Genomic DNA, 18,678 nt, shown 5'->3' with positions numbered 1-18,678 from the left:
CTGTAAAGATTAACAAACTGAGGGCTCGGCTTGGGGCCGAAAGTACTCACTCCGACGCTCAAGTCAGTAAACTTAGAGAGATAAGTTGTATGTTACTTGGCAAAGTATATTGTAGAGAGACAAGGGAGTTGATACCAGATTATTGGATTTCCAGTTAAGTTTCTCAATGAGAGAAGTGGAGTATTTATAGACTTTCACCTTTTGTCACGTAGTGGCCAAGTGGCAGAGCAGGTGGAAAGACTATCTTACCCTCGACCGAGGGACCCATGGCAGGCCGGCAGGCCTGGTTGACTCCATGCCGAGGGGACTGGATGTGAGTACGCGGATATGCCTCTCGGCCGGCTAGTTGCCGAGCCGAGACCCAAGTGACAAGCCGGCAGGCTTTGTCGGCTAGGCCGTCCTTCTGTTGACTTGTTGTCTTTTGGCTTTGACCAAGGTCAATATGTTGACTCGGTCAGCGGGTGCAGAATATGCCCCATCAGAAACATACAGGCACGGTGTGTTAGATGTTGAGTATGTAAAAAAAAAGGAATTGACAATAAAACCGCACCGAATCGACTCCGCTTTCCTAATAGAATAATTCGACCCTTAACAGTGCCTGGGTATAATCGAACTTTCTACTAAGATAAGACGGTGCCCTCTGATTTTTGGCACACAAAAACAGAGACGTAATATAGAAGTATTTTGTTGTAGGATGTTATGTTGTTCGTTCTTTATGATGCAAAAGAAGATTTTTTTTTGTTCACTTTTTCTTCTTTTCCCTTTGTCTATTTATAATGACAAAGAAACTAGAAAGCAGGGGAACTAGAAAGCAGGGGATTGGGAGATGCATTTATGAAGAGTCACAACTCTTCAGAAATTCCGATTTCAATTAATTAAAACCCGAGTAATTTAATTACTACCAACCTCCCTCATAGTTATTCCAACCGAAAACTATACCGTAATTCCGTAAATAATTATGCGAGCGTACACTCCGTACTTCCCGAACTCACATTATATTATTCAGAAATTACCCATCTACGAACCAATCTTAATTACGCTAAATGAACCGGTAATTACTCTTAAATCACCAACATTCCTCCCCCATTTAAGCGTAATTTAAGAATTTAAATAACCTAACAAACATACCAATTTATGCATAAATGAAAATGTCACGAAGATTGAATTTTCACATAGTGAAATTACACATTCCAAATATTCGAGTATCGGGGTGTGACTAAGCATTGAACCCTTTCTACCCATTTTGAATACATGAAGATAACTCACACATAAACTAATTTACTTCTAAAAATTACATAAACCGACACTTAATTATAAGCCTAGTGTCCCATATCTATTCATGAACATATCGGGAGTCAAACCCATACTCCCTTGAAGCGGCTGTACTTCATGTTCATATAGGTTGATTCTTTTCATCGTGTCCTTGCAAACACACTTTTTCAAAAGATCAACCTTACAACATGCAAGTCTAAGCACACACCTCGGGATATAAATTATTGTGTGCTTCAATCTCTTAACAATAGGCCTTCCACATTGAATTCAGCCTCTAACATTGTATTAGAAGGGAATTGGGTATCTTATCGCCAATGATCTTATACGAGTTTTAGTCTCATCCCGTCAACCGACCTTATAACCAAGTCCTAATTGACCCTTTATGCAAAGTGATCAACTAAAAATTGAGATCTCACAAAAGACAACCAAGATCATCCCCATTTATGATAGTCCATAAACCGTGTTGTAGCAAACACCCCGGTGCACCGTTATTTACTATAAAAAAAACATGGATGAAATTGGTCTAATTAATACTTTTAAGTAATACCGTAGATTAATTAATTTCCTTAGCTACTTAGCCTTAACCGGCTATGCTAACACTACGCATACCAACTCCAATGTCAAACTCATAATGCAAATTCGCTTCTTGGAAATCCATATACTCATGGTGCTTTCCCAAGTAAAATACACTACCACTAGTAGAAAATCACCTTCTACATTTGGTACTTCAATTTGCAAAATACTATCCCTCTAAAACCGAAAGAAAAATGACATAGGACAAACCATAATTCACGGTTTACTTTATACATTGTCACACTTGCTTAATCCCCTGCCAAAGATGAGTACTAGCTATACTAGTATACTTACACAACTTGTCAAACCGCAATAATTAAGCCCTTGTGAAAATCCGAGTCATGACTCTACTTACACTATTGGATAAAACCGTCATACTCAACTCTTGGGAGTATTAACCGGAGAATAATAATCATATTCTCACACTTGATCCTAATACCAAGGATCATATTACCTCCCTCATGTCCTTCATAGAAGAACACGATGACAGAATCACCTTTTTATAAGGTAAATCATCTTTGGGCTATTGCCAAATACCAACATGTCAATAATCTTACAACAAATGACTACTCCTTTACCGGACTCATCAAATAATTATACATTCAATGCTATTGATGTACTTCTAACATGGTTAAACCACCATGACTCCATAATCTCACCATGGTTATCGCAAATCATCATTCCCGAGATTATATGGTAAAAATAATTAAATCATCAAAGTTTAAAATTCTTTACACAAGATATTAACATGTTCAAGATAATACTTAATCTTGTTATACAAAGAGATACACTCTTAATCATTTCAAACAATAAACGACCCAAATTTATAACCACTTAATAGTGTACCATATTAAGAATTTAACCACTCATTAGACATGCCCAAAGTCTAAAACAATTTATCTAAGGACCCAGGATAAAATTATTTATACAAGACATGCTTGGCATGTTTAAAGTGAGTACATAGTCATGTTATAAATTAACAATAACGACTATCATGATCAAACCATAACTGGTATCATTATTATCCATTATTTATCATATAGTCAATAAACGTGGATGACATATCAACTGAATAAACATGAGTACAAGAACAAAAGATTAGACAAGTACAATTCAAATATGTACAATATTCACAAATACCTTTATCTCCTTGTTCCAGATCTTCAAGCTCCTTGTTGAGCCTAAACTTTCTGGCGCCATTGCTCACAGAGAACTGTTTTTCCAAGTATTTCCATATGTCCTTGGCAGTTCTGGTGTATAGGACTGATCTCTTGATTGGCTGCTCAACATTGTGGAATATCCAAGCGATGAGCAGGCTGTTGCAGGTATCCCAGGCTGCTTCCTTCAGTGGGTCATTGGTGGGTCTCTTGACCACACCAGTTAAGAAACCCAGCTTTCTCCTGGAGCAGATGGCAATCTCCATCTGTCTCTTCCATTCAAGGTAATTTTCAATACCTGATAGTTTTGTATCCACCACCAAAGGGTGAGCACACTCAGCAGGGTGAAGGTAGAGAGGATCTGTTGTTTCCATGGAAGAAGTTGCAGATATTGAGTTGTTGATTTCAGTGGTTTTAGAATTGAAGGGATTTTCCATTGCCATTTTTGTGTTCAGAGATTATTGATGTAGTGTTGAGTTGATGAGTTCACCAGAGTGCTGCACTGCTCTATAAATAGGCAGTGAATTGAATTGGTGCTCAGTTGGTTGAGAACGTAGTAAATGCTCAACTTTGGTGGTTATCAGTCTCCTCAATTCTTGAGGGCTCTGATACCATGTTGAGTGAAATAAGTATTGCATTTAGGAAGTAGAAGACTTAGATGAAGCATTGAAGTTGAATTGAGTTGGTGTTATTATTTGATTGAATGAAAAATGCTGAAATGCAGTTGTAGTGAAGTAAATACAAAGCAATTGGTTATTAACCAGTGGACAAGAGCATAAGTTGTACAAAGACTAAAGGATTGAAGTGTGTATCTGTTGGGTTAAAACATCCAACACAAGGTATTGAATTTGCTAAGTGTTACATGTTACATAAAATTAATAATGTACATGTAACTTAGGTAGTGTTAAATGAGTGTCAATGCATTAGCTTAACATTGCGTGAAAATTGCATTTGCACTTGGTGAAACGAATGAATTGTATTAATTCATTTGTATCATAACGTGAAGTGATTTTATGGTGTAAAATCTAACGTCATTTCATGTTGCTATATAAAGGATTGTAAATCCTTTGGAAAAGGTATCTCACAAAAAAATATAATCAAACAAGGCGACTGTAAATAAAAATACAGTCAGGGTTTGAGGGTGAGGTAGAGTACAACAGGTGTTTTTTATACAATAATTTAGGAGGTTAATCTAGGGGTGATATTAGTGGCATTGACTAATATTACTGGAGGGCTAGAGGTTGTTATCTTATATTGTTGTGGGTTTCGAATTGGTATTAATTCGGGACGGTTACGTTGTACTGGTACTATATTATTATAGTGGATTCTAGTCGATTTGGCTAGTGGGTTTTACTTCCGATTTGGAAGGTTTTGCCCTGGGTTTGACCCTAAAATATTGTCTCATCTTATTATTGCTTACATTTATTTACTTTTACGGTTTACTTGTTGATTGGTTGCTTCCGTTGAGCGTGGGAGATTGGCGTTAATTTCCCAACAGTGGTATCAGAGCCACTAGGCTCGGTCTGGTGGCTGGTTTAATTGGCAAGGATGTCAAATATGGGGTCTCAATTTGCAGTTCCAAAATTTGATGGTAAAAGTAGTTTCACCCTTTGGCAAAGAAGGATGAAGGATCTCCTAGTTCATCTTGGCTTGGCTAGAGCCTTGAAAGGAGTTGACGGTAAGCCGGAGAAGATGAGTGATGCCGACTGGGAAGAGGTTTGCACTAAGTGTGCAAGTACTATTAGGTTGTGCATCTCGGATTCTGTCATCAATTGTGTTCTTGATGACGACTCTCCATCAGTTATATGGGAAAAGTTGGAGAAGCTCTACATGGCGAAGAGTTTGACCAACAAGTTGCTTTTGAAGCGGCGGTTATATCGGTTGAGAATGGATGAGGATGATAATTTAATTGGACATGTGAATTTGTTCAATGGACTGTTAGACGAGTTAAAGAAGATCGAAGTAAAACTTGAGGAAGAAGATAAGGCGTTATTACTCCTCAATTCTCTCCCAGACACATATGAGACTTATGTGGATACTATTTTGTGCGGTAAAGACACCATCACGGTGGAGCAAGCACAAACAGCTTTATTGTCCTTTGATGCGAGGAAGAAGGACAAGGCTGAGGTACGGAGTGACAAGATGGGTACGATTGCGATTGCTCGGGATGGGAGAGGTCGATCGTTTAACAGGGAGGATGGATCGAAGCATGGCAGGTCTCGGTCCAGGAACGCTTCTAGGAATAATGATGTGAAGTGTTTCAAGTGTGGTGACCTTGGGCATATTAGGCGGTTTTGTCCTAAGAAATGCGGGAATGAAGAAAACAAGGGCGACACCAACTTGGTTGCCGGTGAAGGAAGTAGTGGTTGTTTCCTTACCGATGATAGTGACATATTTGCGGTCACGGATGTGAACGACGTATCTTCCAAGGAAGAATGGATATTAGATTCTGGTTGTGTCAACCACATTTGTACCCGGAAGGATAGTTTTGATGAGCTCCAAGAAAGCGTGGCTAGGACATTGAGTTTGGCTGATAACTCAAGAGTGGATGTCATGGGTGTTGGGGTGGTGAAAATCAAAATGTCAAACGGGGTGGTGCATACTTTGGACAAGGTTGCTTATGTTCCAAAGTTGCAGCGGAATCTAATCTCACTTAGTCAACTAGACTCCGAAGGTTATGGGTATAAAACTCATGGGGGAGTTTTGAAAGTGACTAAGGGTTCTATGGTCCTCATTAAGGGGGAGCTACGTCGTGGTTTATACCGTCTGGATGCATATGCAGTAAAAACCTCAAAGGATAGCTGGAAACGGAAAAATCGTGCACGTGTTTCGTTCGTGGAAGAGGCGACGAAGGTAGATTGTTTTCAGGTTGCAGACGGGCGCAAAGGTAAACTTCCTGCTGGTAGAAAGGTGGAGAGCAAGAGGTTTCTCTCCGGAGTCAAGTAACGTCATTGACTGGGTTTAGGCTGTACACGGTGGATTGGCCGTGATATTGAGTTAGGGGTGGGGACCGGATACTAACTCGGGTGTGCAGCTGGTGATTTCATAAGGCCAATGGTTGATTCCTCGGTGGTTGTCACTTGTGTTGGAGGGGGAGATTTGTTGGGTTAAAACATCCAACACAAGGTATTGAATTTGCTAAGTGTTACATGTTACATAAAATTAATAATGTACATGTAACTTAGGTAGTGTTAAATGAGTGTCAATGCATTAGCTTAACATTGCGTGAAAATTGCATTTGCACTTGGTGAAACGAATGAATTGTATTAATTCATTTGTATCATAACGTGAAGTGATTTTATGGTGTAAAATCTAACGTCATTTCATGTTGCTATATAAAGGATTGTAAATCCTTTGGAAAAGGTATCTCACAAAAAAATATAATCAAACAAGGCGACTGTAAATAAAAATACAGTCAGGGTTTGAGGGTGAGGTAGAGTACAACGGGTGTTTTTTATACAATAATTTAGGAGGTTAATCTAGGGGTGATATTAGTGGCATTGACTAATATTACTGGAGGGCTAGAGGTTGTTATCTTATATTGTTGTGGGTTTCGAATTGGTATTAATTCGGGACGGTTACGTTGTACTGGTACTATATTATTATAGTGGATTCTAGTCGATTTGGCTAGTGGGTTTTACTTCCGGTTTGGAAGGTTTTGCCCTGGGTTTGACCCTAAAATATTGTCTAATCTTATTATTGCTTACATTTATTTACTTTTACGGTTTACTTGTCGATTGGTTGCTTCCGTTGCGCGTGGGAGATTGGCGCTAATCTCCCAACAGTATCTAATATGCCAGCAGACTAGGAAGTCTATATTGCATATGTCATTGTCCTAGTTTGTCCTTAGTTCTTTTTTCTCTCTTTGTTTCAAATATGAATAAGCTCTTTTGTCTGACTAAGTCCTTGGACTGTTATTTATTCTGTTGTGCTTGCTGCTACCCTCTTTACAGACATCCAGAGAAATAACAAGGGAGACGGTGTTATGCTAGTATACAATGGCGTTACCAATCTAACATATACTCACATTATGCTTTCAACCACAATGGCACCCTAAGTGAGGTTTGTTGGGACTCGGGTTCTAAATCGTGGATACTTGTAACTCGCAGAAAACACCAATTTGTCGGTGTTTGAAGGGATTCGTGCCAAAGAATTCAGGGGAATGGAGCAGAGGAATTTGGTCTAGTGGTTGTGTAAGGAAGACTCAATTGCAGTGTGGGATCAAAGGAAGTGAGCAAGACGGGTTTTTACTTTTGGAGACGGTTAAATTGTCGGATTTTGAAGAGTGGTTATCGGTACTAAATCAAAACGAGTGTCGAAACCAATGTTTATTGAATTGTTCTTGTTTAGCTTATGCTTATGATCCCGGAGCTGGGTGTATGTATTGGTCGAAACACTTGATTGACATTCAACAGTTTTCCAATGGCGGGATTAATCTCTATCTTCGTCTTGCAAGCTCGGAACTACGTAAGTAATAATGTCCAAAGTCTAGTTTCCAGTAATATCACAGTGTGGCTGGCGTGAGTGGTAAGGGCTATCATCTCTTAAATTGCCTTCAGTGCCCTGAAGGAGATTGCCCCAGCTGTCGGTAGTTGATACTCAAAACAAAAAAAAAACAGTGAAAGTGAAATTTTTGTGATGTGATTTGTAGGAAACAAGAAAAGACGGAAATCAATTATTTTGGGAACAAGCTCGATTACCTTGTTCTCCGTGCTCCTATGGATATGGCTCACTCGGCGTAAAGGTAACAAGTCTTGCGTTAGTATTTGATCAAGAAAAGATGGTCTCTTGTTAAAATTATGGCGAGAACAATCTATATTCACGGTCTTATTTTTACTCGAGCATTTTCTGAACAGAAAAAGAAGCTAGAAGAAAGCATATCTTGGATATCATCCAGTATAATAATGATAAGACGAACCAACAAACAAAATTTGAAGCGCTGCCATTTTTCGACTTTGGAATATTAGTAGACGCAACGCACAACTTCAGTGAAATTCACAAGCTTGGACAAGGTGATTTTGGACAGGCCTACAAGGTAAACTTAGTATGAAGATGATCATGTGCAGGAGTTCGCATCTTAAGCATTAACATCTTTTATATTCCTGTTTTTAGTGACATATAGTCTTCTTTTAGGGCATACTGAAAGACGGGCAAGAAATAGCAGTGAAACGACTTTCTGCAGCTTCCGGACAAGGCTTGGAAGAGTTTCGAAATGAAGTGATTGTAATTTCTAGACTGCAACACATGAATCTTGTCAAGCTTATCGGTTTTTGTGTTGAAAAAGAAGAAAAACTTTTGGTTTACGAATTTATGCCTAATAAAAGTTTGAGTGCATTTATGTTTTGTAAGTTCCTCATTTCTGTTTGAGTGCCTAAGAAAAACCTTTTTCGATTTTTTTGTTCTAGATTATAAAACCTGTCTTGTGTGTTCGAGTCCAGATCCCAATAAGCGAGAACTTTTAGACTGGAGAAAGCCTCTGCACATTGTCGAAGGAATTTGTCGAGGACTCCTTTACCTTCATAGAGATTCTAGATTAAGGATTATTCATAGAGATTTTAAAGCAAGCAACATTTTGTTGGATGAAGAGCTCAATCCAAAGATAGCAGACTTTGGCATGGCGCGAATCTTTTCACAGGGCCAGGATAAAGATGAAACTAGACGAGTCGTAGGCACATAGTAAGTGGAGAGGAAAGGATTAACGCTTCCTAATCAAACTAGACGAGTCGTAGGCACATATTCTCTCGTGTACCCCTCAACTTTTTCATTTTCTAAGATGCACCCCTCTTTTCTTGCCTAAAAAACTTTGACCGTCCATAACTTTTGGCTACAATTTCAGAATACGATAAAACTATTTTTTAAAAATTGACCTTCTTGAAGAGGTCTTCAGTTTGAAAAAAAATTCACCGACTTCTCAACTCGTAGTCAGGAATTATGGTCAGTCAAAGTTTATTCATTAAAAAAAGTTTTGACCAACCATAAGTACCGGCTACGAGTTCAAAAAACGGTGAATTTTTTTTTTTCAAATTCAAGGACTTGACGAAATAATTGGTTTGAAAAAAAAAATTACTGTTTTCTGAACTCGTAACAGAGAATTATTGCTGGCCAAAGTTTTTTTTGTGAAAAACGAGATGTACACCTTAGACAACGAAAAAGTTCAGGGGTACACGAGAGAATATCCCAATTTTTTTTAACACTGATTCTTTATTGGTTGTTGGTGCAGCGGTTACATGGCGCCAGAGTATGCAATGGAAGGTCATTTCTCAGAGAAGTCGGATGTCTATAGTTTCAGTGTCTTATTGCTTGAAATCGTGTCTGGCAAGCGGAACAGTTCCTTTTGGTTAGAGGAGGAATCATTAACACTTTTGGGAGATGTGAGTTATAAAACCCAAAATTTTTTACCTAAACTTCTTATTTACAAATTTCTGCTACTTATTTATTTGAAATTGTTGTTCTAGGTGTGGAAACTATGGGTCGAGGGTGAAGTTGTTTCGATCATAGATCCGATAATCTCAGATACAAATAATACAGAGGAGATAAAACGGGCAATACAAGTGGGATTGTTGTGTGTTCAAGAAAGTGAAAACCAAAGGCCGAGTACCTCAACTATTATGTCAATGGTGTCTTCAGACATTGCAAATCTGCCAAGGCCAAAACAACCTGGTTTCATCCGGCGACAAATATTTGTGGAAGACGGTAGCTCTCAACATCAAAGCTCTTGCGGAAAGAATTAACCAATGTCACTTACGATCTCCGGCTTAAGTCTTCGTTTTTACATTCTGCTAATTTTCCGAAAATAAGTCTTCGTCTTTTTCCGAAAATAAGTCCATCTTTACAACCCATCCCTTTTGAAATGTTGAGATTTAAAATCATTTCCGTCAATTCGCAACCGAAATTGATCACCACATATTTCAGTATCTTTTAGTTAACCCCACCAAACAAACAAAAACTAACAAAAACTAGTGATGGCATGTCACCTTGCAAAATTTCTTCTACTTAGGTCGTTCAGCCCAAGTCAAGCCATCATTTTAGATCATAAATTCACGGGTTTTTTTTTCGTGAGAAACTACCTTTTATTTAGGGTCATTTGTGAACAACTACCTTTCATTTTATTTTTGGCATTCAACTACCTTTCATTTTTTCATTTTGCGAAAGACAACCAAAAATCCACTTCCGGCGAAAAAAAGTCAACTTTCTGGCGCCGACTTACCATTTCATGTTGAATCTAACTCTTTGCTTCATAACCCTAATAATCGATGATAAAGATTGATTAAACCCAATATTAATCACCTCAATTTGTCTATCTCTTACCCGAATCAAAGTCCTAATCATCGAAACAAAATTATCATTGATATTAATCTTAACATGGTAAATAATTTTTCAACAATAATGAGCTCCGAGTGAACTATTCGAAAATAGTCATGAATTCACTCTTAGAATCACTTGTGTGCTACTATCTCATTAGTTTTCTTATAACCATCATCTTACCATGAAGAGAGAAAGAAGGTACTTTAATATGACTTAGATGGACAGTAGGTTGATGAATTATGAGTAGTCTATAAGGTTATTGAAATATAAGGGTGAAGGTAACAGTGGTAGTAAAGGTGACAACGGAGATGGATATGGAGATTGAGATGGTTGATGCGTTGATATTGCTTTGAACAAATTTTTGATAAGGTGTTGGGCATGGAGAGGAGGTTTTTCGGATTTTGTTGGGTGAACAAAGGGAGAAATATGGGTTATATGTGTGAAAAAGGAGAAAAGAGCAAGTCAACGCCGGAAAATTGACTTTTTTTCGCCGGAAGTGGAATTTTGGTAGTCTTTCGCAAAATGAAGAAATAAAAGGTACTTGAAAGCCAAAAATAAAATGAAAGGTAGTTGTTCACAAATGACCCTAAATAAAAGGTAGTTTTTGACAAAAAAAACCATAAATTCACTATTGTAACAACAGTAAGTTTGTAGAGGTGTCCATCTTAAGCTTAAAACGGGTCAAATATCACCCCACTTGCGTATAAGACAATCTATTGGTTTTTCCAATGTAATCTACTTTTGTCTTATCCTAACTACTTAAGACGGATAGGTGAAAGCCGAGTGCAAGATAATACAAAGGCTCTGTTTCGTAAAACGAACTGAAAAGGTACCTGAAACCTGAAAAGGTACCTAAAAACTAAAAAACTAACTAAAACCTAAAAAGGTAACTGATAAGGTAACTGAAAATTAGAAGCTGATAAGGTGACTGGTTATATAAAAATTGGACATAATAACTATTTAATATATTATAAATTGAAAGGATAAAAAGGTAATATTATCAAGAATCAGGTACCTGAAATATGAAATGCTACTCTATGTAGCATTTCATTTCAGGTAGCTTATTTGGGCAAATAAGTTATTTGTCAAACACTTCCAGAAAAATAAACTACCTAAAATTTTTATCAAAAAGGATACTTTAGTCCTGAAATATCTTGCCAAACGGAACCAAAGTGCCCTTTCAAGTTCACCTATAAACATGACCTGAAGCACTTTCCTCTAAAAATTATTCCAAATCTTTCAAGAGATGGAAGAAACACAGCTTGATCCATTCATCCTAGCTACACTAAACGGAGCCGTGAATTCGCTACACAACTTGTTGAAACCGCAATTAGATCCACTCATCCTAACTGCAAGACTATATGATGCAACAATTAGAGGAGACTTGAATTCCTTACACGGTTTACTCTGCGAAGATCCATTCATCCTAGATCGTTGCATCATTCAAAAATCAGACCGTTTCATGCAATCACCATTACATGTTGCAGTAAATCTCGGTCACCTACAGTTCACCACAGAAATACTACGTCTAAAGCCTGATCTAGCCGGTCAGCTTGTTCAATCGACTAGAGCATCTGCACTACATTTGGCCTCGGAGAAAGGGCACTTGGAAATAGTGAAGAAGTTACTCGAAGTGATTCCTAATATGTGCTTTTCACGCGATCAAGATGGTCGGAACCCTGTTCATGTTGCGGCCATATATAACCATCTCCATGTGCTCGAGTTTCTTGTTAGTACGAACCCAAGTGCTGCTCGAGAAATAACTAATTCCCATGAGACCATTTTGCATTTGTGCGTCAAGTACGCACAATTTGAGCCACTCAAGTACTCGGTGAATGCTATGGGGGAGCTTCTTAATGCTAAGGACATTAATGGTAACACTGTCTTGCATCTCGCTGTGGTAGCCAAGCAACTCGAGGTATGCTAATGATATTTTCACTCAAACAAGAACATACATAGTACTGATGTGTTTTTAATTTCCGGGCAATCTATAAATGCAGGCAGTAAAATTGTTGGCAAAAATCAAGAAGATGCAACAAAATGCAATCAATAAGAATGGATTAACAGCACTTGACTGCCTCGCTCAAAATGGGAGGAGCCCAGAGGACAAGGAAATTCGACAAACGCTAAAGCGAGCAAAAGCATTGAAAGCAAAAGCAATGGAAAGACAAAAGAACAAAGATGGGAAATGGTTGAACAAACAACGAAATACACTAATGGTGGTTGCCACCGTGATTGCAACTATGGCTTTCCAATTTGGACTTAACCCGGATTTGAAAGACAAAATCTCTGACTACGGATATAAGAACTTAACGATTGTGAATACCATAAGTTTAGTATCATCTCTAAGCGTGGTGTTGGTCCTCATAGGCGGGTTTCCCTGCAAACGACTCTTTGTGGTTGTTCTCATCGTTACAATGTGGGTCTCTCTTACTTCAACAATATGTACCTACTTCCTGTATTTGGAAAATCCTCCGAATGAACTGCCGGATGATGCAATTCTAGCAACGACAAATGTTTCGTTTTATTTCTGGATAATTTTGTTACTTACTCTGCTACTTGGACATATCCTTCGCGTTTTAATTAAGCTGGTGAAGAAATTGGTGCGTAAGTTGTGGTCGTACTGTTGCCATGGCTCGCTCAACTCTCGAGAAATTCCTTAAACTGTACGAGCTCGCTAGACGATAATATATACTGTTGTACATTTGTACACCAGATGTAAGGTCAATTTAATACCATGATTATTGAGGATATGCCTTCGGATTTCTACTCGTAAAGTTCGATTCTTTCATTATTCAACAAAGATATAGGCAAAGAACAAACGGTTTTTCAAACTACCACAAGAAGAACACTTATAAAAAGGTAAATGAAACATAAGAGCGCCTCAAAGTCTCAAACGGAGATACAGTTGATGAAATTATTAAGAAGAAAACCTGTTTCGATCATGTGGAGACGAGTAGTCAATATTAGGGCCGAGAGGAATGATCCCATATGGATTTATAGTGGGGTGACTTCCATAATAGTGTTTCTTGATGTGAGCCATGCTTACGGTGCTGCTCATTCCCGGAAACTGGAATATGTCTTTTGTGTAATTGAACAGGTTTGGGTACTCGCGCAGCTGTTTCTTGTTGCATTTGAAGTGCACAGCATAGACCTGTTAAAACATCAAAACTCGGATCAAAACAAATACACAGTAGTGTATTTCATTATAATAGAGAAACTCAGGGAACAGATTGATGTTACCTCATCAAATCTTATCAGTGTTACAAACAACCGTACATCTGCCTCAGTCAGTGAGTTACCACATATGTATCGTTGTTTCCCTAGTATCTCTTCACATTTATCCAATGCATCATACAGTTTCTTCACAGCCTATAATGAATAGCATGAGATAAATTATCGATTTTTGAAACCACGGACGACTGAAAGCAAAAAAGAGAGGGTATTTCCTTAACAAGCATCAGCAACGGAACCATAACATAAGATACGGTCTATTATTTACCTCTTCATATGGCTCTTGCTTGGTAGCAAAACCGCATCTGTAGACACCATTGTTAATAGCGTCATATGTCCACTCATTCACCTCATCAATTTGATTTCTCAAATGCTCAGGATAAAGATCCAGGTTTGCATTCTCTGCTATGTCATTGAACTCAGAGTTTAACATGCGAATAATCTCCGAGCTTTCATTGTTCACAATTGTCTGAAGTTTTTTGTCCCACAGAACCTACATTGAGCAGAAAAATGAATAATAAGTAAACCATAGAAATCAGCAAATGACATTATACTGATTAAGGGCCGGGGTCAGCGACATCCCTACTATTATGCAAATTATTCGACAACTATAGAAATGAAACATACAGGCACGGTGTATTTTCCAGAGTAATTCGAACTAGCAAGCTCATATAGCGCTCTGATACTTTTTGCTCCATGCAAGGGGTCAGTTTCAGCATCTGCTTCCTCCGTATCAGAGGCAGGAAAGACCCATCCCATGTGTGCATCATCTTCCTTAGTTCTTTCCCATTTTGGTTTCACAGACTGCACACAGCAATGGAATAAGCAAATCACCAAAAAAAAAAACAATAAAATCCGCAAATGACATTATACTGATCAAGGTGGAGCTTCTTTCTGTGGTTGTTAAAAGGCAGGCGTTGCAAACTAGTCATTTGGTTCGAGTTTTTTTCAGACGCACTATTAGCGATTTATTTTGAGTCAACAGGTACAGACTGGGTTAATTAGGACATAACCTGGTCTTGCCGGGTCATGTATCAAATATTAGTGCCATTGCTGGAGGTTGGGCGTAGGATCCCTTGATTCAGCCTTACAGTAAGTCAGTAACAAACACGATAATACCAAGCGAATGCCAAAAATTACCGTGAAACTGATTGCTTTCTCAAGACCTTTGAGTTTTATGTAAGAAAGACATCTACTTGCCCAAGGACAAGCATAAGATATATAGAGGTGATATCTTCCAGATTCAGGCAGAAAAGGTGATCCTGGTTCTCTTGAAATGATATTTCGGAATGTTGAAGGAGATCGCGTGAATGCACCAGAGTTTGACATCTCATCAAGTGCTGTCCGAGCCATGGTACTCTGAAAATATATACTAAAAAGGTAAATAGAAGTTGAAATTCAGTTGATAATGAGAGCTAAAATATAATGATCATCAAGTCTAGAGCATTATATGAAGGCCAAAAGCTGAATCATTATCATAATTACCGGTTTCATCTCCACAACCTGTCGGTCTCTAAGACTATAAAGTTAAGGATAGACGGTGCAAAAAGATTCAATGTTGTTCGCGTGTGAAAATGGTCACGGTAACATGAATGAACCTTTTAAGCAGGGGATAAATTCAGCATTCCGAATTTCTAATATAGGTTTTTAACTTTTTATCAGTCTTAGCAATTTACGCGTAAAGACTAACATTTCTTACCATGTGAAGTCTGGAAATCATAGGGTAAACCTCTAAAAAGGGAGAGGCTATTACACAATGTAGTTGATGAAACTGAAAGTACCGAGCTCTCCTTTGTTTATCCCAAATGCCTGCAGCTAGAGCAGGATGGATTATACTGGGAAAACCGTAGACAAGCAGGAAGAATAGCCAGGAGGGTCAAAATTCAAGGTCGGAAACAAGTGGTTCTATTAGGTTCTCTAAACAAGACCCCTAGATTTCGGGCCATTTCGTTATACTTAGGTTAAACGTGTGTGAGAATCAAGAATTTCATTGTAGCATAATGGAGGAAGGAGTCATGTATTTTAGTAAGCAGAGGTCCGAAATTCGGATCTGCTGTAAAAGATAGTTCAATAGCTGATTTCCAATTTATCTAAAGATGTGCAGCTATTCAAAATGATTCCGAAAATTGTCGAAGAAGTAGAGTTTGCAGCTCATCAAGAATATATATTGAAAGTATGAACTTGAACTTGAACAACAAACAGCATCAACCCATGCCTAAATGTTCCCACCATAGACGAAACAAAGAAGGTCGAATGTATGCAGCCTTATCCTAATCTTTTCGATTCTAGGATAATCAACAAAGAAAAAATAATGCCCCTTTCATTTGAATTGTGCAATTGCTACACAGCAAGATCAACAAATCAAATACCCTCACAAATCACAATCAATCCACATCTATTTCATAAAACAATTAGAAAAAAGAGAGAACAAAAAATGATCACACCAATTTACCAGAAACTAATTACAGAAAACAATATCAAAATTTCCACAAATCCCAGCAAAAATGAAGATCAAATCTGAATTAAAAATACCCTAATCAATCGCATATAATACTATACGATCACTTTTATATAAAAACACTCATTTATTCATAGTATTAATTAATAAACACGTATTTAACCAATAAAAAGCTCGTCTTAAAAATCGAAACTTACCTTATAAAATTATCAGATAAGACCAACCGCTTCCCTTTTGTATTGTTCGCTACAAATGAAAGAGAATTTATGAAGAAAAGTTTGAGTTTTTATTATTTTTTTTCAATCACTTTTGGCTATATATAAACAATTTCTGGACCCACCAAATTCCCAAATCAAAGTTATTAATTAATTTGAAATTAAAGAAACAAATTAGCCGCCACTGATACCTCCTAATTGATTGCATATTGCATACGTGTGTGCTGACATTTCAATTTCAACAATAAAGTTTGTTGCTTTGTGATGTTTTCAGCAATTTCTTCCCATTTGAGGAAACCCCAATTGATTAATTCAGCTTATTTTGCTAAATCGCTAACTACGACTAGTATTAAATCCGTGCAAAAATGTTATATCGAGTTTTTGAAAAATGCCCATCATAGTTCTGATTTGTTTCATGGAAAAGTAGTACATGCCCAGATCATTAAAAATGGTTTTATATGTAACTCCATTTTTCTGCAGAATTTTCTTCTGGGAATGTATGTAAAATTTAGGGATTTTAATAGTGCAGTCCAACTGTTTGATGAAATGCCTGACAGAAATGTTGTATCTTGGACCTGTCTTATTTCAGGGTTTGTGGGAAATGGGTTTCCTGAGAAAGGTCTGTTCTTTTTCTCTTGTATGTTGAGGAATGCTGTGATGCCTAATGAGTTTACGTTAGTTGCCGCGGTTAACGCTTGCTCATTCGGATGTTCTGGTTTTGAAGTTAAGGGGATTTATGGTTTGGTTATTAGATTAGGGTTTGAATGCAATGTGTACATTAGAAATGCATTCTTGACTGGTTTGATAAAGAATGGATGTTTAGCGGATGCTGTTAAGGCTTTTAATGACGGTTTAGATAAAGATATAGTGTCTTGGAATGCTATGATCTCTGGTTATCTGAAGTTTTCGCCTTCTGAAATTCCTGGTTTTTGGTTGAGAATGATTCGTGAAGGAGTAAAGCCTGATGGGTTTTCGTTTTCCACTGTTCTTACTGGTTTGGCTGAATTAAGAGACGAAAAATTTGGAATGCAGGTGCATGGGGAGCTTGTTAAGTATGGTCACGGGAGCGAAACCTGTGTAGGAAACTCAGTACTTGACATGTATTTGAAGTTTGGAGACTTAATTGCTGGGTTTAAGGCATTTCAAGAGATCAGTGCCAAGAACGTTTTATCATGGACGGCAATGGCAACTGGATGCCTAAGCTGTCAGGCACCAAACAAAGCACTCGAGATCCTTCGAGAGATGAACATCATGGGTGTAAAGCCAAATCGATTTACCATTGCAACCACCTTTAAAGCATGTGCTATTGTTGCCTCTTTGGATGACGGGAAGAAAGCTCATAGTTTGCGAATAAAGCTTGGAAGTCAAATGGACACGTGTGTGGACAACGCGTTGCTTGACATGTATGTCAAATGCGGATGTATGGATGATGCATTGACCGTATTTCAACGTATGTATGATCGTACAATAGTTACATGGACAACTATGGTGATGGGATTCGCACAAAATGGCCAAGCACGAGAAGCTCTTAAAGCATTTGATCGAATGGTAAACGAGGGAGTTAAGCCTAATTATATCACATTCGTATGCGTCCTCTATGCTTGTAGCCAAGCAGGGTTTGTGGAGGAAGGATGGAAATACTTTTCGTGTATGAGTCAATTTGGGATTTTGCCGGGAGAGGATCATTATATCTGTATGGTTGATCTCCTTGGACGAGCAGGGCGTGTAAAAGAAGCTGAGGAACTTATCTCGAAAATGCCATTTCCACCAGGAGAACTGGTATGGAAGTCATTACTTGGTTCTTGTCATATTCACGGGGATATTGAAGCTGGAAAACGTGCAGCGACGTCACTGATGCATCTTCAGCAAGGTTGTGCTTCAACTTATGTAACATTATCGAACATTTTTGCTGGTTCGAGCGACTGGGAAAGTGCAGAGGTTCTGAGGGGTATGATGGAAACTAGAAATATAAGCAAAAATCCAGGAGCTAGTTCAGTAAGGTCTGTAAATACTGATACATGTTTGTTTATAGATAAAGCTACAATGTTTAAAACTATGCCCAAGGAGGAAATTAATGGGCATTGTTAAATTACGTCCCTAGTTTTTTTACTGAATTTACTCGTTACGCCCCTAGTTTTACTGAATTTACTTGTTACACCCCTATTTTTTATAGAATTTTCCATTTTGCCGATTCTTCTACTTGCGTGTTTTGATAACGTTAATTTTCATATATATTATTAAACGATACTCCCTCCATTCAAATTCAAGCTTCCCTTTTGTTTTTTGCACAAGTTTTAAGAGTATAGTATTATAACTTATAAGTACATGTTAGTGAACCAAAATTGTAGTTAATACTCCCTCCGTCCCGGTCATTTGTTGTCCTTTTCCATTTTGGGCTGTCTCAGTCATTTGTTGTCCTTTCTATTTTAAGAATGAACTTAATAAGCAATTTAATCATTCATAG

At 37.9% G+C, this 18,678-nt stretch overlaps 2 protein-coding genes across 4 annotated transcripts; one reads left to right on the top strand and one right to left on the bottom strand.

Moving 5' to 3' along the window:
• Positions 1-13,070: 13,070 nt before the first annotated feature.
• On the bottom strand, positions 13,071-16,282 carry LOC141592674 (uncharacterized). 3 transcript variants are annotated; one of them, XM_074413430.1, is made up of 7 exons: positions 16,197-16,280; positions 15,241-15,356; positions 14,682-14,900; positions 14,169-14,345; positions 13,810-14,034; positions 13,551-13,679; positions 13,071-13,461 (listed from the first exon to the last, which is right to left on the bottom strand). In XM_074413430.1, exons 2-7 carry the CDS (start codon positions 15,259-15,261, stop codon positions 13,228-13,230), a joined length of 1,005 nt encoding a protein of 334 aa, XP_074269531.1. In that variant the 5' UTR covers positions 15,262-15,356; positions 16,197-16,280; the 3' UTR covers positions 13,071-13,227. The 3 variants fall into 3 exon arrangements, with proteins under 3 accessions (XP_074269531.1, XP_074269532.1, XP_074269534.1); XM_074413431.1 differs by having other exon boundaries at positions 15,241-15,350; XM_074413433.1 differs by lacking the exon at positions 15,241-15,356 and having other exon boundaries at positions 16,197-16,282.
• A 196-nt stretch (positions 16,283-16,478) lies between these two features.
• Positions 16,479-18,406, top strand: LOC141592673 (pentatricopeptide repeat-containing protein At1g15510, chloroplastic-like). Its single transcript, XM_074413429.1, has one exon. It carries the CDS (start codon positions 16,479-16,481, stop codon positions 18,300-18,302), a length of 1,824 nt encoding a protein of 607 aa, XP_074269530.1. The 3' UTR covers positions 18,303-18,406.
• The last annotated feature ends 272 nt before the right edge of the window (positions 18,407-18,678 follow it).

This window comes from Silene latifolia, chromosome 7 (genome assembly GCF_048544455.1).
Source record: "Silene latifolia isolate original U9 population chromosome 7, ASM4854445v1, whole genome shotgun sequence".
Taxonomy (NCBI): Eukaryota; Viridiplantae; Streptophyta; class Magnoliopsida; order Caryophyllales; family Caryophyllaceae; genus Silene; species Silene latifolia.
Note: the sequence above shows the minus strand (reverse complement) of the source record. Positions and strands in the feature narration are given on the sequence as shown.

Bases quoted from the DNA above. Each gene is read 5' to 3' on its own strand.
- LOC141592674 (XM_074413430.1), bottom strand. From the start codon at position 15,261: ATGATTTCCAGACTTCACATG. The intron at 14,035-14,168 runs GTATGTTTCATT...TGCTCAATGTAG, and splicing joins CTGGAAAATACACCGTGCCT to GTTCTGTGGGACAAAAAACT. The intron at 13,680-13,809 runs GTAAATAATAGA...TATTCATTATAG, and splicing joins AGCAAGAGCCATATGAAGAG to GCTGTGAAGAAACTGTATGA.
- LOC141592673 (XM_074413429.1), top strand. From the start codon at position 16,479: ATGTTTTCAGCAATTTCTTCCCATTTGAGGAAACCCCAATTGATTAAT.